Here is a 21222-nt window from a genome sequence, read left to right as displayed (position 1 = left end):
AAAAAATCTAGGTGTGAAGTTATTGCATGGGTTTATGAGCCAGATACTTGAGGATTTCAGCTTACACTCCCTGCTTCCTTCCTCCCCAATAAGATAAAAACTCAAAGGAAATAGTGCGTAGTAGTTGCTGTCTGTTGTTCAGCCTTTGAGTTTCTCTTTTCTGGCCTGGGGGCATTGCGTCTGTCTTTTTTCCAGAGGCTGAAAGCCCTAATTGTGATCAGCCTATTTGTTCTTCTCTAGGGAAAGCCATTTGGACTTTAAATCCAAACTACTTATCCAATGGTACCCTGGCTGCCCCAGCGGTGGTGCTGCCTGACGTAGATGAAGATGGCGTTAGAGATCTTGTGGTTCTGGCCATTGGAGAATTGCAGGTATGCTCTATGTTAAATGGTCTTTTTTCTTATAGGGAATGCTTCAACTTTAGTCAGTTCCTAGTATTGTTATGGGAAATGCTACTTGAAATCTTATTACAAGGGCATAGGTTTAAATAAATTTGCTTTGTGAGATTAAATGAATATATTACCATTATGAAACCATTTTCCCAGCTGTCTCATTTTGGTTTCATTGACTGTAACATGGTGGAGCTTTGAAGCCAGATAGTTCTGTGTTTGAATTCCTGTCCTACCACTTGGTAACTTTGTGGCCTTGGATAAGCCACAGAACCTGTCCAAGCCCTGGTTTCTTTGTATGTAAGATGGGAATGTTATTTCTTTTGGCAGGATTGTTATGAAAGTTAGAGCTAACATGTTAAAGTGCCTAGAGTAGTGCCTGGTATTTTTTTTGCATGTGTATGTATTATTAGTTTTATTATATTTTATGTATTTAACTTTTATTTCGATTATAAAACCAAAAGACAGACAGAAAGTTCATCAGACTAATAAAGAAAAAATTTTAAGTCACACAAGAAATAACAACAGTGACCAAAGAAGGATAGCTGTAGTTTAGGCTGTGACAATACAGACTTGGTTTCCAGTACAGTGGTCCTTAAATTATGCTTCGCTGGAACTCCAGGAGCTGATTATTCTCTGCCCAGGGAAAATCGCAGTAGTTTTTTTTTTCTCCTCAAAATCACAGGGAAGAATACATTAATGAACAGAATTATCTCAATTAAAAATTTTTTATTTCTAAAGCTTTTCTCTGAGCTTATGTCAAAGTTCCTCTAAGAGTTTTTCTTAGACATCCTAGTGTGAGCCTGCCAGGAGATGCTTGTGGACAAAAAAATTGAACAATTGGCAAAGAATAGTTGTGGAAAAATGTGGATACAGATCATTTTGCCTCCTTGGATAGCTTTTTTAATTTTAATAGACCCTGTGTTTGCTGTTGCGATTTTCGTAATGTATATAAAATGAGTTATACAATCTGCAAGTAATATTTAGAACAGAATTAAACCTATCACTGTTTTTTGGTTTTCTGCCAAGAGTACTATAAACTAACTCAAAGTGCTCCACCGATCATGCGTTTTGAGGAGCATCGTTCTAGTTCACTAGGATACCTTATGTTTGTGAGATGAGAGGAAGGAAGATGAGGAACATTTCTGAAGGCTAGTCTGTTTTAAGGGTACTTTCTGCTAATTTTTCTTCAACTAGCCAATTGGTCTCGAAGTAGACTGAACCAAGAATTCAGGAAATATTTACATAATCTTTCTTTTTATCGCAGTTACCGTGAATAATGAGATTGGGGGCTGAGGAAAATTTCAATGATTATATCCATCAGGGAGTGATTCTCTGAAGTCTCAAAGTGGAAAGTATGGGGAGTTTCTTTTAATAGAATTATGTTTAGCAGAGGCATAGCAAGACATTGAACAAGTTTATAATCTAGACCTTAATACCCCATCTGGCATCTTATTAGCCAGCAGTGGTTGATGGGTAATGGTTTAGGCCTTCACGGACCTTCTATAGTGAGGGAGCCTCTGCTAGAAGGGTTGGCTTCTTGCTGATCTGTGCCTTTTGTTTGTCTCTATCAGAAAACAAAAAAAGTGCCTAACTTGCCTCACAGAATTTACTTACTTGCACAGTAGTGTACAGATGTGGTAGACTATACTAGAAAAATGCTGGAGAAGCAGTGGGTTTAGAGCAGTGGCTTTATCTTTATACTGACCTTTTCTGACTTTTATATCAGCAACAAAGACTCTGAGGAACCTGTTTCCTCTAAGCTACAGATATGGAAGGCTCTCTCTTCACAAGGAAAGAAACATGTTAGGCCTGCGACTTAGAGCAATTACATTCTGAGATCTGGGCTTAGCGTGAGGTGGGCTTGGGACAGCTGACCAGTTTTGAAGTTAGAGGAAGTGATCTGGCCTACAGCACCAGTGGGAAGGGACCTTAAAAGCCATGTGGTTAACCCTCTTACACCATGCTGCAGTCTCTGATGGAGTATTCTGGACTCTTTGGCCCCCAGACTCTCCTTGAGTACTCAGGCAGATGGGCATATCACTAAATTGTGAGACAGTCTGTTTCACTTTTGGTCAGGTCTAGAAAATTCTGTCATATTGATGAGAAATCTGCTCTCTCATAGCTTCCATTCATTGTCCAGCTTCCGCCCCACAGAGCTACTCTGAATGAATCTAATCCTCTTTCTCCATGAAAGCCCTTTAGCTGTTAACCTCGTTCCTCTAAGCTTGCTACTCCCGAGGTTAAATATCCCCAATTTCTCGTACTGTTCCTCATGCCATGCGAAGTCCAGACCCCTCTCTTTTTTGATTTCTTTACTTTTACACTCCATTTTGTCTGTATCTCTTTTAAAATGTGCCTATATTTGAAAATAGTTTTCTATTTATAATGTAACCAGTTATAGCAACACATGGAAATTGTTACTTCTTTTGATATAGACTCTGTATTTCTGTTAGCCAAAATTGTAATAGCCTTTCTAAGATTCAGTTTTTGTTTATAATCACTCACATCTTTTAATTAATCAATTAATTAATAGCCCACTTTCTTTTTCCAGACTTTGACCCATCTTCCAGCCTAAGACTTTTTTTGAATTTTGAGTTCCTCATACAGTGAATTAGCTGTCTCTCTCAGCTTTGTGATAAGCTTGAACTCTATTCATTTGGGTCTTTGATGAGAATGATTAATAGGAATGGGACAGTGGCACAGTACTGTGACATTTCACTAAAACCTCCCTCTGGATTGGCATTGACTTTTTCTCTGGGTACACTGAAAACCATTTCTCTTTATCTTGGCTGAAGAATTAATGATGATCAACTTTGTCAAAAGCTTCACTAAAGTCAGATTATTGATACAGTCCTCATATTTCCTAACCAACAGTTCTATTCCCCAAATAAAATCCTCTGCAGCAGGGGTCAGCAAACTATGGCCTACAGGTCAGATTTGGCTCACTGCTGGTTTTTTTAAGTAAAGTTTTATTGGAACACAGTCATGCCTATTTATGTATAACCTATGGCTGCTTTCACGCTATGGCGGTAGAGTAGTTGCTATAGAAACCATCTGGCTCTCAAAACCTAAAGTATTTACCATGCGGCCTTTCACAGAAAAAGTTTGCCTATCTTTGCTTGAGAGTAGGTTGATAGTGGCCAGGCCAAACATTAATATCACGATGGGAGATCACTGCCTGCATTGATTCTTGTTGGGACTAAATATTACTGGGATTTCTGGGTATCAGAGTAGAGATCCTGTGGTCAGCTGTTCTATATTTAGCTCTGGGATAGAATTCTGGTCTCAGGAGACTGTTCATCACTAATAGCTGTGCTTCAGAGAACTTGTCTGAGCTACCATAAAGATGCTCATTGCAGGTATATAACAGGGAATGGGACATTTGCCTCTCTTTCTTACTTCCAGGGAAATAAAGTGAAGCAGGTTTGGCTTTGTGCTTTCCAACTTTGGGAAGTGTTTCTGAACCCTTAACTAATGAGGAAGCAATGACTATGTGTACAGACTATTTGATTAGGAAACGATAGGGCTTCTAGTGACTCAACTCCCTTCTTTCTCTTCTTCAGCCAGATCTGTGCTTCCTGCTGGTGTCTGGCCGGACAGGGAATCCAGTGGGCCGACCTGTGAAGTACAACATCATGGGAGTGGGGAATCTGATTGGTCCTCAGGTTTACATCACTGCAAGTGGGGCTGTCTACATCCTGTTTGGCTTTGGTAAGAAGCAAGGCTAGTTTGTGCTACTGTTTCCCATTGGTGTGTGTGATCAGGCCTCTTTTGTGAGACAGGGTGAAAGCTCAGGAGTTGCTGACCAGCCCTTTCATCACCTCCTATTACACGGACTGCTCACTGCTGCCACCTATTGCAGGTTATTAACTCTGCTTTCCCTTGCCGCCTTCTCCAAAGAGAAGACTCTGTCCAGCAGCCACATAATCACTTTCCAGTTCACCCCATGTTGGACCAGTCTGGGTGGGCTATATTAGACTCATCTGATGAGGCTCTGAGTCTCTTGCTCAGATCCTAACCCTGGGAGAGTTCTATTAAATTCAACTTCTCAGTGATGGTTCTTCCTATGGTGCTAGGAAATATCCAGGCTGTCGCCCTGCGGGACATTTTTGTTCAGGCCCAAAATCGAGACAGCTCACCACCTTCTCTGCAGATAGAAGAGCCAGAATGGGAAAAGCGAAGGTCCATCAACCTGTCTGAACTCATTGACATTTACAGGTAGGATAGATATATGATCTTGTCCTTGAGACCTCCTGAGCTCTCACGTGCTATGGAGTCTCTAAGTTTGGTTGGGCTCTTGAATATGTGGGCAGAGGCTTGTGGGGGAAACAGTGCTAGCCTTAATATACTATCTTCTGATCTGGTTAACGTGATTGAGAGGTTTCCCTGATAACATAATGTGTTGATATCTATTTGTTAGTGACCATGATGGGTGTGTGATCCCTTTGCACGTAGGTTGTAAGGAAGGATATTTGTTTAGGGTTTAAGTCAGAGTGGGGCAGAGTGAGGCCGGGGAACCTTCAGGTAGGGAGATAGATTTTATTTAACATAGCTTTTGTAAAACTGTGCTGAAGTATCTGCTCTACTCTCTCTGTATTTTTCTTAGTGGAGGAATCATTTTGTCAGAAGCAAAGATAACATTCATGAAATCTTATTTTTTATTTTTGTTTATTTCTTGACTAAAAGAACAAAGTTTGTCATCTGCAGTGGATTTTTACCCATTTAGCACCAGGCCTGGGTAATAATTGTCTTTATTCTTTTCTACCAGAAGTTTCAAATGATTTTCTAGCATTTTTTAGGCAGTATCATGTTGTTTCAGTGAATTTGATAGATGTTAAATAAAATGGTCCCAGTTGTACAGAGAAAGAAATAACTTGATGAAGTGGATACCGTGAGTTGCTGTCCTAAGCTTAATGACAGTTTCAAGCCTCCCGTCCAGATCTCCATCTGCCTTCCATGCCGTTCTCCTTAGCTCTGTTTTCTTTCCCACAGTATCCAACATGACAGGTATGGCTCTGCGGCACTTCTCCCATGAGTTCCTTTTGAACCTAAATGCTTTTTCTAAGGATCCTTGGTTTCTAAAAGGTCAAGAAAATGAAATTCAGGTGGAACAACAGAGTGCCCCACTTGATAAGATAGTGGTGGGAGATGAATGCAAGAGTAAATACAAACATGCGCACCGAGAGAAAAAGCCAAAATAAGTGGGTCAGGAATCTCATCCAAGCGGGAGACTAACTGTTGGGGTCTCGTTAATTCAGTGATGGTGTTGAACTACTCCAGATGGTGAAGGCAGCGGATTCCAACTGCAGCAACCTCCTGATTACAACTAGACAAGGCCTAGTCCTGCTTCGGGGGCAAAATCTCACACCTTGCTGGACACTGAGCCTTCAAGGCTTACACAGGTTTGCCATGCGCTCCGCCTCACGTCTCCTGTTTCGATCCACTTTCTCATGTTTAAATATTGCCCAGAACAATTGCTTGATATTTAGGTCTGATACAAGAGAAGGGAGGGAGCGAGGTCCTTGTTTTCCGTTTTCACTTGCTATCAGTTACTTACTTTGTTCTCATTTGCAGTCAGCCTACTCCTGGGTATTTCACTGATGATCAGACGTTAGACTTCCTTCTACAGATACAGGATGGAGTTGGGATGGAAAAGGTAAAACCTGGGGACTCAAATCAATCAAAACATATAAACCTTGTGTCCAGCCCTGTGCTAGGCACTGTGAGAAATAAAAAGAACCTAAAATATGGTCCCTTCCTTCAGAGAACTCAAAGTCTAGCTGAATGGATAAAACGAAAACTCATAATTCAGTACTAAAATCTGTAGCATTGGGAGCTTTTTTAACTAACGTCCTTCCTGCACAGGATACCTTTATCTGGATCCTATGTTACAGTTGGGCTATAGGAATCTTCTGAAGTCTCTTGGTGGAGAAAGGCAGGCATACATAAATTTAATACTTCAATACATTCATATACTCGTAAGATTTCAGAGGAGGTCAGCTATCTGTGGTGGCTGGGTTGTTATGGAGGACTTTATAAAAGAGAGAAGAGGAGCAGGGCCTCGAAAGCTGAACTGTGTTTCTGTGAGAAGGGAGTAGATGGGGAAGCACGCCGGGTTGGGGACAACAAGACCAGAGTCCCAGAGGCGGAATGGTATGGCATGTCCGAAGGACACTGAATAGATCTTTCTGATTTTACATGGTATTGTGTATTGTGAGGATATAATGATTGGATAGACCATTTTTTTATTTCTTTAACATTACAGTTGGAGTTAGAATTTTTATATTTTTAATAATTGACCTAGCTCTTTAGTTTATCTTCATTGTAAAATACATATCTATGTATTGCACACTGTTCCCTGAGAGTGAACTCAGCAAACACTAATTGTCACTTCATCATGCCAAGTTCTGTGCTGGATGCACAGAGATGTGTGTGGAGACACAACACTGATGAAGACAAGACCCCTGTCTCTGTGGCTTGTAGTCGTTGGAGTGCCTGTTCGCACACTGCTCTACCACATCGATTAAGTGCTGCCATGAAGCTTCACACAGTGCCAGGGGCTATGGGGAGCAGACAGAATGAAGGGAGTCAAGATGCTTCATGTTGGTCAGGGGTTAGATGTGCAGAAACATGGGAGCAGAGAAGAGGTTTGCGGGCTGGAAGGATGAGGATGGGCTGAGGGGCAGTCCCACCAGAGAGGTCAGAATGAGTTCAGCTGATGGAGGGCCCTGAAAGCAAAGATGCAAAATTTGGATGAGGTGTTGGAGGCAGTAGGGTTATTTGGTCACGAGCAGAGGACAGATCCGATGATGCAACATCCCTTTAGGGAGAGTCTTCCAGCAGTACTTATAGGAAAGAAGCAATGTCTGATTGTATTTCAAAGGAATTCAGATAGAGATTGGAATTTTCATTGACATTCCAAGGAAAATTAAAGGAGAAGGGTATACATAATAGGTTGGTTAGAAACTGAGATGCTCGGGGTTTAAACCTGGGTTTTAATCCTGGCTCCACTACTTATTGGTGACCTTGGGCACATTACACCGTTTTGCCTAGCTGAGGTTTCTACGTTTGTAAAATGAGTAACAACACCGCGTATCTTCATAGGATTATCGTGACAGTTAAATGAAATAGTATGTGCAACTGGATAAAATCGTTTAGTGCAGTGTCTCTAGACTTCTTTTCTGCCCAAGACTAACAAAGGGAATCTGAAACTCCTCACCTGGTTTCCTCTCCGCTTCCTCAGAGGAGGTTCTCTCTCCAGGCGATTCCAGGACCTTTTGTGAGTCAGAGCCTGAGCCTGGGCAGAGAAAAACAAGGCCCGAGGGACTGGAAGAACAGGGAAGAGATTGTCGCATTTGCTGAAGGACAGAGGCACTGGGGCTGGAGGTAGATGGGAGAATTTCTTGGGGATTTTGGCAAATGACAGGCTCCAGAACTGTGAGGTGTGAAATGTTTGTGGTGAAAGGAGGTATAAATGCTGCCAAGCATCATGAATTCAATTCCTTTACTAATCCTTTGAGAGATGCAACTAAGGAGCAAATTTTCTCTTATTTCTTGTCTGTTTAGACTGTGCCTTTTTAAATTTGAGACTACCAGAGGGCTAAGCTGCATGTGCTATGACATCAATAGAGTCAAACAAGAAAGCTCTCAGCATAGCACATAGGACGCAGTGTTCCCTTGATCACTGTTCTCTAGGCGTTGCTGCAGTCAGGGAGGGGGAAGGAGCAGGAATGAGGCACCGCTGTTGGCATCCGGTCTCAGCACCACCACTGCAGAATGGCTGCTCTGTCCAGGGGCTGTCAGAAACCTGGAACAACCTAAGTCGTTTCCTGTCTCTGACCTTCCATCTTCTCCTCTATAAAATAAGAGGTGGATTAGATAATTTATAATTTCCCCTTCTCACCTGAGAATTCTACAGTTCTTTAAACTCTATGAAATGGGAACAGGGCTGCAGAAAATTGGTTCCTGGCCCCTAGTTGCTGTTTAGTGCTCTCTGCACACCCAATTTATTCACATCTAATAAGCTGAACTTGTTAATATAATATCTATGTGGTTTGGCATGCGCGTGCGTGTGTGTGTTTTCTTGGCGTGCTGCCTTTCTGAGGACAGGCCGTACTCATTATCTTCTCTTTTGCAGATCATGGTGGTGGATGGGGACTCTGGCTCTGTTATTTGGAGTTACAGTGCTCCATGTCACATGAAAGAAACACCAACCACCTCAGCAGTTACTTCAGACCAGAAGTCTGTCTTCCTCTTCTGGGCTGAAGAGCTGCCAGCTGCATCTCCCAATTCTGTGAGTGAGCTTTGGAGGATCCCTTTGGAGGATCCCTTTGTCATTTTGCCATCCCTTTGTCATTTTGTCAGATGGCAACTGCTCTGTGGGGTTGACTGGGTCTGGAGGTGTTATTAGACTAGCTATAATTCCAAGTGATTATGGGTAGGACAAAACAGCATTTGAATGGGCAGAACAGCAACCTACTTCCTCTTAAGCTGTGCTTCCCGCTTTTGCCTTTTAGTCAAGCTGCGTGAAAACTGACAACAGCCCCTGGTTACTGGCTTGGGACCGTGGGAGGCTAAAGGATAGAAAGTCCTCTTAAGACTCCAGATCCAAATTTGTAGATGATCCATATGTGCTGCAGTTGTTGGAGAGAGCTTTATGACTAGTTTGGAATGGGCGAGGGAAGTTTATGGAGGGCGAAGCTGGGCTTGGAGGTGAATAAACTGAGACAGCAGAAATGGGGTTGGGCAGGGCTGGCAAAGCAGTGAGGAGGGGTATCGATTGGATTGAAGTTGAGGGTTCACCTGGGGGGATTATGGGAGAGAAAGTCTGATATGTAGAAGGCAGAGTTTAAAAAGTCTTAAATGCTTTACTGCAGTATCTTGATGGGTTGACAAGTCAGGGTGCCTGGGAGTTTTTAGAGAGATCCACTCTGATTTCATTTAACACATTTTGACCAGCACTTACTATGTCCCAGGCACCTGTAGAGACATAAGGATAAGCTGAAAACAGTGCTGGCCCTCTAGAGAAGGCAAGTGGTCAGTCCCCTATGATGGGGGAGCCTGAAGGAGGAGAATCCTGAATTCATCAACTGTGTGCTCTCAGACAAGTCACTTAACTTTTCTGAGCTTTGTGCTCTTTATCCATGAACGAAGATGCTAATATAGTCCTTCATTTTGAGGATTTACTTAAAATCTAGAATATAGTCTTAAATTTGCCATGCCCTAACATGTGACTTTGGGCAGTTTGTCTAACATTTTAACTTCCCGGTTTCCTCATGTAATAAAATAAAGAGATTGGACCAGATGACTCTCAAATGTAAGCATCTAAAAAAAACAAAGTACAGATAAGAGGTTTAGATGGAAGCACAAAAGGAGGGAGATATTCATTTTGGGGAGATTAGGGAGCTTTTCATGAAAGAGGTGACATTCTCATTGGGGACTCAAGGACAAGAAGTATTTTAATGTGTGGAAATGGGCTAGAGAAGATGGTTAGAGAGTCTAAGGGGGAAATGAGGTTGGCAAAGGTTAGAGCAAAGTGAAGTATGTGTTTAGATAATCATCAGACACTCTTGAAGCATGGGGTGAGCAGGTAAATAATAGAAGGCTGGAAAAGGCAGATTTGGGGTAAGTGGTGTAAGCTACAGAGTTGTTAACACACAGAGATACCGTGCATGGGTTAGTAAACAGCTGCTCTAGTGCTTTTCATGCTAAGGAATTTGGGCTATTCTGTGGGCAGTAAGCAAGGAGTTTGACTATTTTCTTGTCATGTTAGCTAAGCCAGAGATCTGCCCCATTGTGCTTGGGCTCCTAATGGTGCAGAGAAAGCCCTCTCTCTGCTTTGTGGGAGTGTGGCGGAGTGTGGCAGCTGTAAGCTTCCTGCTCACGTTTCTCCTCACTTAGTGGACTTCTTCCCACGCTGACAATATAGGAGCAGGATGCCGCTCGTCCCTCAGGGTTCCATTTCCTCCACGAGGAGAGGCCCAGGATGGTCTTGGGGAGGGGAGGTTCTCAGGGAGCTCACTAGAGCAGCTGTTTACTAACCCATGCACGGTATCTCTGTGCGTTAACAACTCTGTGGCTGCATGTGTGTGCGCTGCTGAACGTCACCGTGCACGGAAGTTACAGTTAAAGGAAGGTCCGTGTGCGGTTCTTCTGTAGAGAGTCTGGAGACTGACACTCAGAATTTGCAGTTTTTGTTTTATAGTTAAAGACTTGCTTCTTTCTGGTCAACGTTCTGTTTATTTCCAGAACTGATAAGATTTTTGTGATTTTTTTTAGCCTGACACTTACAACTGGCTTTAATATCCAAGGAGAGGAGATGTGTTTGGTGTGCTATGTTCACATACGTAGACTTTGTCTCCATTCATCCCCACCTGCTACAGGGGATGAACCAGCACTCCAACGCTCCATGAGCAGGAGACTGTGAGGTCTCTGTATTACATTTCTCTCCTGGGGCGTATAACTTTCCTTTCTTTCTTTTTTTCCTTATAAGAGAGAAAGCATTTTCTAGCTATAATGGTTTGAAGTTAGAGTTTGAAGATTAGTCAGAGTTCTGAGCTTTTCGAAATATGTCTCTTACGTAGGGAGTTTCTCTCTAACACATCCTTGTAGTTGATATCAGGTCTTAGTATCGGAGAGGAATTAGCAGTCACTGTGTCCTCTGCTCTTTTCATCTGAAGACCATCGTGTGGGAATACAGAGTTACTTTTGCTCTTCCTTTTGCTTCTCATTGTCAGGATGCCATCCTAGGAACTGAGCCATTCAGCCTTCACCACCTTTACCTCCTGCATCCAACATTCCCTTCGATTCTTCTGGATCTGGCCAATGCCACGGGCACAGTGACGGCTTCAGAGGGTCAGTCCCAGTGCCGGTGGGGGTCTGTATATACACATGTGGCGGGAGATGTGCTGGCTGTGTGTGAGGATACATTGTCCTACCAAGGGAAGGATGTGTGCTTTCAGATGACAGCAGGGTGTGTGCGCTGAGCCACTCAGATTTTCTCTGGTGTCCCTGGTGCCCGGGACCATTGCTGGAGTATTCCCTCTGGGAGGGGCTCCAGGCTCACAGGGTGAGGACCCATATCTTCTGACTATGCTGCAGGCTGAGGGGAAAGCTCAGTCTCGTTCCCAAAGGACTGGTAGTGATTCATGCAGCCACTCACTCAGCAGGCGTTTATTGAGTGTCAGCTGTATGTCAGGCACTGCGCCAGGGGCCGGGAATGCAAATAAGAGTAGTTTCTTGACTCTTTAGTTGCTCAGGACTTAGAACTGACAGTGACGGAGATGATGGAGGTGGAATGTTTTCTCAGGGCATCGGTTTTTGATCAGGAGAGATTTTCCTTTGACGAGTAAAAGTAAACATGCCTATTGCATAGAAAAGGCAGCCAGGAGAAAAATCAAAGGGAAAAAGAAAAATTGCCCGTACTCTTACCATTTATCACCACTGTTAACATTTTAAAAGTATTTTTCTACTTCATATACATATCATGTAGGAAAATTGGGATCCTAGATTAGAGACGTGTAATTCAGGAAACTGAAGCCCTGGAAACTTAGCCACTGCTGCCTTGGGCTGGTCTAAGGGAATCTCCTGGCCCTGCCGGGGGAGGATGGGGGTCCTACCCCGGCAGGGACAGGAAGAACAGACCGCTGCATTTCCTTTACTTCTTTCCATATTCTCTTGTCATTCAAAGAGTTGCTTTCACCTTACAAACTTTCTTGCCTTGAAGTTGAAGCTAATGCTTGTGACTCAATTCATTGGGATACATTGGGAAGAATAGCTGATCTCGAACTTGTAAGCACACCTGTCCACTGGCTTTGTGTGTGGTGAGGGGCCAGGATACGGGAGATGTCAGCTTGCAAAATCCCATGGTTGGATCTAAATGAGCTATTTTTCATTATTAGCATAAAATATTGTCATTCAGTGAACATTAAATAATGGTAATTAAGAATCAAGACCATCTTTATTACAACACCTGGTTTAAAGATGAGGCAAAATAAACACTAAGAGGTAATGAATAGCTTACGTGACCATGCACTGACACTCTAGGAATTCTTAGAACTTCATTTGTTGTGCTCATTTTCCTACTGAATGGTCACCATAGTTGATATATCCTCTTCTTTCCCGATATGGGGCTTTCTTAGAAACAGCTTCAGAGATAAAAAGGTACGAAGACTGAAAAGAATGTGCTGCTTTGCCGGCATCCAGTCCTTCACCACTATGGATGCACTGTCTAGCTCAGTGTCTGGCATGTATTAGGTGCTCAGTAAACTTCTTTGTATCAATTAATGAAGGAATAAATGAATGAATGAATCTAGTTGCTGAATCAAATCACTCTCCTGTTGGTGGAATTTTTCTGCCTTTGTTAACTGCTCTTGTTTTTGTCCTTCCTCAGTTGGAATTAACGACCTCTGGAAAGACGCCTTTTATGTTACCAGAACAATGGAGCCAAGCTCCGAAGGCCATCCGGCACCCCTGGTGGTCAGCAAGCTTAGTCTGCGGTGGGCACTGATGGAGGGCCAAATGGTCCAGCTAAAGGAGACCACCCCCAAAATCGGCCGGGGGGAACTGCGAAGATTCCTCTCTAGGATAAAGTTTGTTGATTCTCCCTTGCAGGTGAATAGCTTCTGACAGACGTATTTGATTACTTTTGAGGGTTTAGGACAAATACCAACCCCAGCTTTGCTCTTTAGAAAATAGGAAAAGTGGGAGTCTTCTCGAGTAGCTGGGTACCAAGAACCAGTTGTTTTGGACGAGCGCTATTTTCTAAGGGTGCTTCATGATCGTTGAGAAATGTTACTCAGTTGTTTTCAGGCATTTGGAAATGTGGGGTCATGGTTTTTATTGTCCCAGTGACTGTCAGGGGTGGATACTAATGGTATTTTCTGAGTAGGGGCTAGTGATGCTAACATGCAGGGCTTGTGGCAGTTACACAGAACAAAGAATTATCTTGCTCAAAATGCTAAAGCTCCGGCCCCCTCCCCAATACAGTGGTCTAGGTCAAAATTTAAGAGCTTAACATGGAAAAAGATAAAAGTCTAAGCCTTTCTGGAGGGATACTTATAAGCCATTGGGATTATACAAAAGGACAGGAAAATAGAGGACTATCTTGACCTTTAGGTTTCTTCCATTTCTCTACCATGAAAAAATGAAAGCCGCTGATAGTTGCACCTTTTCCCCCCAGGTCGTCTGATGGAATCTTTGGTCTCAGAAGTGAACAGAATGGCTGCGTGTCTCTCCTGTCAGTGTAAATTCAGTTCTTCGGAGAGAAGGGAGACGTCGTCATCCTCATCTCACCACCGCTGTGTGGTTGTCGCACAGCCCTGTGGAAGGCGTGCTGCAGTTCTTTGGGCACGGCACGCACCATGTGGCTGGGGTATTTTACCTACCTTTTCAATCCCTGCATTAACCCCCTCTAGGCACTCTGTGTGGATAATTTGGAAATGTGAATCTTGTGTTTTATTTTTTGTATGTCTAATTTATAAACTCTTGCTGGGAAATTTCAGTGAAGTTCTCTACTGGAACATTTAATTTTGTGTTAAGCCGTGTGTATATTTTTTAGCATTGCGATGGAATATTTTCTAGATATTTCTTAAGCTCCAGGGACCCAGTTTCTTGTTCTTCTGAAATACATTTGGTTTGTTTGATCATCTCGAGGCTTCCGGATGGCCTGCCTCTAATTTTGAGGGTCACTCATCATTTTTCTACTTATTCTCTCCCCACCTGTTCCTTAGCTTCTTCTCAACCTTCGCAGCAGTGAGAAAGACCGGAGGTGGGAGACCGAGACAGCCATCCAAGCATTTTCATCTCTTCCCTGCCTGATGTATCCTGTTCTCTCACACTTTCTATTTCTATATATTTAGTGACCATAAGAATAATGATATTCCTCTCAGAAGGGGAGCAAGAAAAATATAGCTTCAGTGACCTACCTCTGACGAGGTCCATATGTTACATATGTCTTCAGTCGTCCTGCCAGCCGTCTTTTTTACTGCAGTAACTCCAGAAGTGCTTATGTGTACACTGTCCTCAGCTTAGAGAAAAACCAGAAGTCAGGAACGACCGAGGCAGATATGCTTATCTCTGCTTCATCTCTGCTCTGCTCTCTTAGCATCTTCTACTGGGCATCCTCCCATTGTTCTCTTTTGCTCTCTTCTATTCAGGGATATTTTACTTTGCTTGACGAGAGCAAAGCTGTTTCTGGACTTCTGCTCCACAGGTCCAGTGTGCAACCATTTTGCCCTGCACGTCTCCTTCCTCGTAGAGCCTTTGAAGCATCGCATTGAAGAAAAATTCTCATGTAAATACTATAACTTTTATAATTGGTTAAGTTCTTTAGAATTTTCTCCTACGATTCTCCCTTCTATAGAAATATATTACTTCTATTATGTTCTCTTCTACTAAACTTCTAGGTCACTGTTTAGCTGAAAATCCCTCGTTAGCTGGTAGAGAACTGCTTTCCTTCTTGAATAATTCTGATAGTTCATCCCCAAATGCAACTCAGGTTCTCTTTTTACTTGAGCCTGTATCTTTTTAGCTTGTGTTAATAAAGGGATTCCAGAAAATTTAGAGATTATAGAAAATTACAGATCCCAAATTACAGGGATGTGTGTGAACTGCCTCAGCGGCAAGATTATGCCATCATGGAAGTGTGGTAGCGGCAGCTCCACGCGGGCACGCTGCCTGGCCTGCAGACTGGCCTTCCCAGCTGTCTGGGCACCCCCTGCCTTAAGCCCCTCAGAGCACATTTGGTTCCAACACTTTGAAAGGCGTGCATGGGCCAAGCTTATTGTAAACTTGGGGGAAACAGTTACAGGATATCTGAGAGCATGGGGATAATTCCAGATTCACTTCTAAGGTTTGAAGAGCCTAGAATCTAGTTTGGACTAGTGGAGACTTCTGAGGACTAATTTATAATTGACTGAATACCTAAAACCGGGGTCGTGGTCTTGCAGCCTGGGCCGAGCCATCTAGACCTAAACCTGGTTCTCGACCGTGTTGGGGCTTTCTGGGAAGGTAGCCACGTTAGGCAGGAATAAAGTGCAAATTTGTTTTCTGAGGACCTGATTTGAAGGGATTGTTTTGGACAGAAGACTGTTTGTGCTGGGTGAGTCCCAGAAATACATAAGCGGAAGCTAGAAAAACATAATGTCCCTAAATTTTTCATGGTGTGTTTGCAGAGTAACTTAACATAGATTGTTTTGACTGTGATAAGTTTGAATCCCTTTGCTAATCACAGTAGAGGCGTTAGGCTTCTTCTCCCTCTTGCAGCCAGTGCAGAGGGTGTAAAAGGTGGCTGAAGACTGAGGAAGCTTCGTCTGACTAGTGTGGATGCTGGTTTCTTGTCCAGTGTTTCCCTGTACTTTCTTTTCCTTGCAGGCATCCACCCACGCAGATAGCTGAGACAGGAAGTATGCTGCTTTTTTTCCCCATTCTTGGCATGAGGTTGCCAGCAAAGGCAATATGACAACTACCTAGAAATAGATAGCAGACTAGCGAATGCAGAGGTCTTCCTCTTCCCAGTCTCTCTCTCCTTCCCTTACAAATCATTGCCCCCCACCCCCATCCTAGACCACATCCTCCCCCATCCCCCAAATGGCTTCTATTCACTCTTCTCGTGTGGTATGGTGATACCAAGCCCTTCAATGTGAATTGCTGTCCTTATTGCCCATATTTAAGAAGAGCCAGCTGGTATATTGTCAGGAAGTACTATTTAAAATGTGAATTGTTGCAGAACAAATAAATACTATGTATAGGAACGCATTTGTGTGCCATTCTCATTCTTCTTAGCCATCCAGGATGGTTTGTTTTCCCTTGTGGAAAAGAGAAAGGGCGAGTGGATGGTTAAGAAGGTGGGGATCCAGAGAGAAGTGTATACGCAGCTTTGTTCACTAGGGAAGTCTCCCTTATGGTTCTCTACTGGGGAACCATAGTCCTATCTGAACAGCCTTGGCGGGCCGTTTCTGGGAGTGGGCCTGTCCCTGCATGTGATAGGAGCCTTCTCACCTAAACTAGTCTCCTAATGGCTTCTAAGATAATTTTCCAGTAAATTTCCATTGGGTACCCTCTGTGTGGATGCAGGACATGTAATAGGCAGTGCCTTCGTCTTCTGTGACTTCCAGGAAATTCGAGTGCTCCATGGGAAGTTGAGCCACAGTCACCTCCCGTTGATTTGCTGCCCTTCTCTATTTCTCCAAATCCCAGACAGATGACCAGGTTGATAAACCCTTAAAGGGCAGGAACTGCATGTTACTCCTCTTTTTAGCTCCATTGCTTAGCCCAGAACTTGGCACATAACAAGAAGAGAAGGGCATTCTGAACCCGTGAGACATGGGGGATGGTGAAAGGAGACAGCTGGGGAGGAAAAGGGAGCAGTGGCACCCTGGCACCTCCCCTTCGGACTTGTTCTTTAACGTACCCTTATTCTTAACCTCTAAAAACCTTGCTCAAGAAACAGACATTGGCTTAAGCACATGTTGATAACAAACATGTAAAGTAGGGCTCAGACTGCTCTCCAAACCCACGTACTCCTAACACTGTTCTTCCTCTACAGATGAGCCAGCCAGCTCTTCTTTTAGCCCCTGGCTGGTGCCTTGTTGGAATCCCTTGTTGTGTAGCTCTGCGTAGAAGTCGACTCCTTCGGAGACAGAGCGGATGGGCTGACTGTGGTACTGGTGGTAGCTGGTTAAAGGAACCCCCGGGTGGGCTGCACATGACAGCTGCTGGAGGAAACACTGGTGGTGATGTGGTAGGCAGCTCAGGTTTCCTTTGAAGCTCTTACTGTGCTTGCACTTGAACTCCAGCACCAGCCTGGTATATGTGTTGAAGGTGGTGACAGCCGATGCCATGCAGCAGGTGAAGGAAACCCAGGCTGTGCTAGGGACAAACAAACATACCAAAAAATTGGATAGTAAGAATCTTTCTCACAGGTTTGCAAGAAAAATGCTGTGATTCCTTCCTACTAATAAACTAGACTGCTGCCTCATAGGGATTTAGGGGCTTTCCACCATATCGCAGGTATGTGGGCAAGAGAACCGAATTTGGTCTGGCTTAGGGCACATTCTGGACATTTTGTGGTAAAAGAGAGACTTGTGTAGTGTTAAAGTCAGACTAGGAGTTGAATTGATTGTTAGTGCCGTGCTTTTTAATACTTGGTGTACCTATTTTATATATGCATACATTATATGTATGTATGTATGTATAAACACATGCACGCAATTTTTTGACTACTCTTTTTCAAGCTGCAGTTACCCTTGTATAATCTCCTTAGGCCTGCAGCTCCAGTGTATACGATGGACACAATGTATACGAAGGGAGCCCCCTGCTACCCCAGCAGAGCCATCCCTTCACTCAGACGCTGGAGTCATCCTCCATCTTCCTTTGTTTTGAGCTTAGCAGTCTTAAGGGCCCACAGAGTTGAGTCTGTGAGAGCAGTTCAAGAAACTTTTACTATAAATCTGGAGGTATTGTAAGTTACACTAGTGGAATCTGCCCATTATGAAAACGATGTTCTCAGCTTGAGGGAGTTTATAGTGGATGCAAGAGAAGCTGGATGGACGCAACAAAGAAGGAAGGATACCAGAGGACTTTCTCAAACACAGTTCTAAAACTTGGATAGTCAAACCCCTAAATTTCCCGACGATTCTGGGAAGCCCAGGAAACAGGAAGTTGTGTGCGGTTAGTGAAGGAATTCATGAGGCCAAGTGATGGTGAAAGCTAGGCCACATGCTGGGACTGCATGTTCCTGTCTGCTGCCTCTGACAGACTAAGTAGACTCCGGCTGGGTACTGTGGTACTGGTGGTAGCTGGTTAAAGGACTTTTATAGTCTGAGCTTCGCTGTGGTAATGCCAAGGATGGCTTGAAGGCAGACAAAAGGTGAGAAATTTTGGGTCTGGAAAATGAGCTCAACTCATGTGGCAGCTGGTAGAGTAGACCAAAGACCCCTGAATCAAATAACACATATTCTACCATTAGAAAAGGGATAGGATCTCATAATAGACACGTATGGGTTTCCATATAGCCTCTTTTAGTGTGGAAACTTGAGCCCAGTGCTGTCTTTTCACACTTTTAAAGTACTTGGTACTTATCCAGACAGTTATATAAGTCCAAGTCGGAGAATAGAGTGTTCTTCAAGCGAGAAAGTGAGGAGCTCTCAAACAAAGAGGATGTTTACCTTCCTGTAGTTTTGCCATGGTTGCTGCTTTTTTTTTTTTTTAAAGAGAAATCTAAAATAACTGACCCCTTAGTTTTTTAAGGGTTAGGGAATGACTGGTAAGGGACGTTTTATTTCTAACACAGTTGGGTGGAATAGAGGTAGGAAGAAGTTACTTTCCGTTATAGGAGAAGAGTAATAAGCAGTTCACAGGGAATGGAATTCAATCCACATTTCAAGGCTAATTCTCTATTTCTCTGTCCTCCAATGCTTCGAATCATATATATAAAATATAGAGCATCATTTCCATAAACCATACTAAACCAGTCTCATTTACCAAAGGCAACATACTCATCAGGGGAAGAAGTAATTGCTGTAGCTGTACTAGCAGAAAAACTGGACAACAGCCTCACAAAACAAGCTTAGAGGAATTCTCTCTGTACCAGCTCAGAAGGTGGGGGAAGAAAGGGTGTGGCCTGATGGTCCAGGCCTCTCTTTGACTGACAGGCCACTGGGATGAGGGATGAAGGAAGGCAGAAGGACGTGGAGCCAGCATCTAGTTGAGGGGAGCAAATCTAATGAAGACTGGCTAAAGAGTTCAGGAGATGGTAAGCACTTACTAGAATGCCCAGCCATAATTCCAAGCATGTGGCCTCCAGTCTTCTGGACCCAAGTTGGCAGTCGCCTGGAAGACTTGTGAATACATCATATGGGCCACCATCCCCAGAAGGCCTACAGAGGGAACAGGAAGGTGGCACCCTTAGAGAAAGGCTAGCATTGTCGTCTACAGGGAACGTGATCTTGGAGCAACCTCCTCATTTTGCATCAAGTGAGGCATTCCGCCACCTATATGCCACCACATTTCCAGAACACTAATATGTGATGGGGGCTTCTTGAATGCTTATCTTTGCAATAGGCTATCCCAGACTTTAGGTTTAGAGCTTTGGAGGAAGTTTCTGCATCCAGGGCTGCTGCTCACTTTTCTTTCCTCCCATACCCCTAGTGTGAGCTTTAATCTTAATCTTATATATACATCTCTTACTTTAGCCAACAGTTTTAAGAAGCTATGTGTATGTCACAACTGAAAAGCAAACATATCGAGAAAACTTGCAAATAAAAAAAACTCTAGAGATGCATCATTTTTCAAAGTACATAATGATCTAGTATAAAGCTTCACGTTATTTCAATTTAAAATGAAAAACACCTGTAACGTATCTCATACCTCCATTCTTTATGTTGTCTTTGGGCTCCTCGTTCCTCCCCTCTGGACAGAGACTGCCAGCTAGTGCATCAGGGGCAGCAGAGGACACCCACCCTGTCCGGCTTTGGGGGTGCTCACCTGACAGGACGGAAGAGATAGCAGCGAAGGCGCTCAGCTTGAGCCCGCAGCCAGGGTTCCCAGTAAACAACAGCAAGTCCATTAGTAGCAGGAGGAAGCTAATGAGTTCAAGTCCAATGTAGGCGAATTGGGCTCCCAATGATAACCATAGGATCTCTGTTGGAAAGCAGAGGAAGATGAACTCTTACTCTGCCAGTTAAATAACTGAACAAATGGCGAACAAATGATGCCTATTAGAAGAGCTCTAAGCCTCACAGCATCAGAGAAGGGAGAATGAGACAGAGCTGAAACCAGGCGGGAGCATTCCTTAATTTAGGGTTCTTTGCTATCACCCCACAGCTCTCTCTCTGCTCAGTACGCAATACATAATCACGTAAACTTGATTGACTGTAAATACCGTTAGGGAGATTTGAGAAGAAATCTAATTTTCACAAAGTCTTGCAGGGCTATAACATTGCTATTTATCATTTTTGTTTCTCTTATTCCTTATTTCATTTTGGACAATCAGTTTTGTTTCTTCCCTCCCTCCTTCTCTCTCACTTTACAAAAAAAAAAAAAAAATTGTTGGAGCAAAAAAGGAGAAACCTAAGCTTTTCCACATGGTTACTTGGCAACAAGAGTAGGTTAGAGCTGTTGGTGGTTTTCTATTTACGAACTTTGTCCCCCGCTGTTCCTTTTTTGCATTCCTGCATATGAATGAAAGTCAGCTCTGGAGGGAATTTGTGTCACTCTGTGGGGCTCAGAAGAAGAGAAAGCAGGAGATCACAGAACAATTTAGATCCAGAGAAGCCCCAGACTCAATGACAACTAAATTTGTTATCAAACCCACATACTTGCCACAAGCCCCAAGGGAAGGTGGGGGAGGAAAGCCTTCTCCATTAACCGCTTCCCTCCAAATCGGAGAGTGGGGTGACGTGGGCCTTGCAACGTGGCAAATTCCAGTAGTCCTTTCTCACCTCTCTCGGTTGGTGGTGTGAGTTCAGTGAAGCTTCGGCACCTCTCCCCTGAAACAGACAAGGTCCGGTTTCATGGAGGTGCTTCCGTGGACAGCTGGGAGGAACGCTTCCCCCTTTCCCATACCTGGCGTCACTGTTTGTTCCGACATGGTGCTTGCCCTGCATGTAGTAGGGCAGGCTCTAAATGTCTCTTCTTGAAAGCAGTTAGGAGTGCATGGATGAATGAATGGCAGAGACAAGTCACCAGGATTAATTTCTGTCTCCTAAATTCCTGACAGTGAAGAATTCCACGTTTCCCTGAGAGTGCCTACACAGGGACAGTTTCTGTTCCTGTGTCAGGAAGAGTTAGTTGATGAATGACCTAGTGTTAACCAACACTGTTTGCTGCC

The 21222-nt window shown here is 43.6% G+C and overlaps 2 protein-coding genes across 10 annotated transcripts in view; one reads left to right on the top strand and one right to left on the bottom strand.

The window, feature by feature from the left end:
* The window catches only part of FAM234B (family with sequence similarity 234 member B), a 36758-nt gene extending 20614 nt beyond the window's left edge, over window positions 1-16144 (top strand). For both annotated transcript variants that reach the window (XM_011375990.2, XM_023520868.1), the window contains exons 6-13: window positions 3956-4103; window positions 4469-4610; window positions 5651-5794; window positions 5967-6048; window positions 8530-8685; window positions 11129-11246; window positions 12784-13004; window positions 13573-16144. In XM_011375990.2, coding sequence (XP_011374292.1) covers window positions 3956-4103; window positions 4469-4610; window positions 5651-5794; window positions 5967-6048; window positions 8530-8685; window positions 11129-11246; window positions 12784-13004; window positions 13573-13581 — 1020 coding nt within the window. In that variant the 3' untranslated portion in view covers window positions 13582-16144. The remainder of the gene's footprint in view (window positions 1-3955; window positions 4104-4468; window positions 4611-5650; window positions 5795-5966; window positions 6049-8529; window positions 8686-11128; window positions 11247-12783; window positions 13005-13572) is intronic.
* A 701-nt stretch (window positions 16145-16845) lies between these two features.
* GSG1 (germ cell associated 1) overlaps window positions 16846-21222 on the bottom strand; it is a 17055-nt gene continuing 12678 nt past the window's right edge. For 4 of the 8 annotated variants that reach the window (XM_011375993.2, XM_011375992.2, XM_023520869.1 and 1 more), the window contains 2 exons: window positions 19159-19270; window positions 16846-17261 (listed from right to left, as the gene is read on the bottom strand). In XM_011375993.2, the coding sequence (XP_011374295.1) occupies window positions 16916-17261; window positions 19159-19270 (458 nt within the window). In that variant the 3' untranslated portion in view covers window positions 16846-16915. Of the gene's footprint in view, window positions 17262-19158; window positions 19271-19760; window positions 20034-20710; window positions 20882-20957; window positions 21208-21222 lie in introns of those variants that run through there. The other 4 variants (XM_023520871.1, XM_011375995.2, XM_011375996.2 and 1 more) reach the window with 4 other exon arrangements.

The sequence above is a fragment of the Pteropus vampyrus genome, unplaced genomic scaffold (genome assembly GCF_000151845.1).
Source record: "Pteropus vampyrus isolate Shadow unplaced genomic scaffold, Pvam_2.0 Scaffold283, whole genome shotgun sequence".
In the NCBI taxonomy this organism is placed as follows: domain Eukaryota; kingdom Metazoa; phylum Chordata; class Mammalia; order Chiroptera; family Pteropodidae; genus Pteropus; species Pteropus vampyrus.
This window is presented reverse-complemented; position numbering and strand designations above follow the sequence as displayed.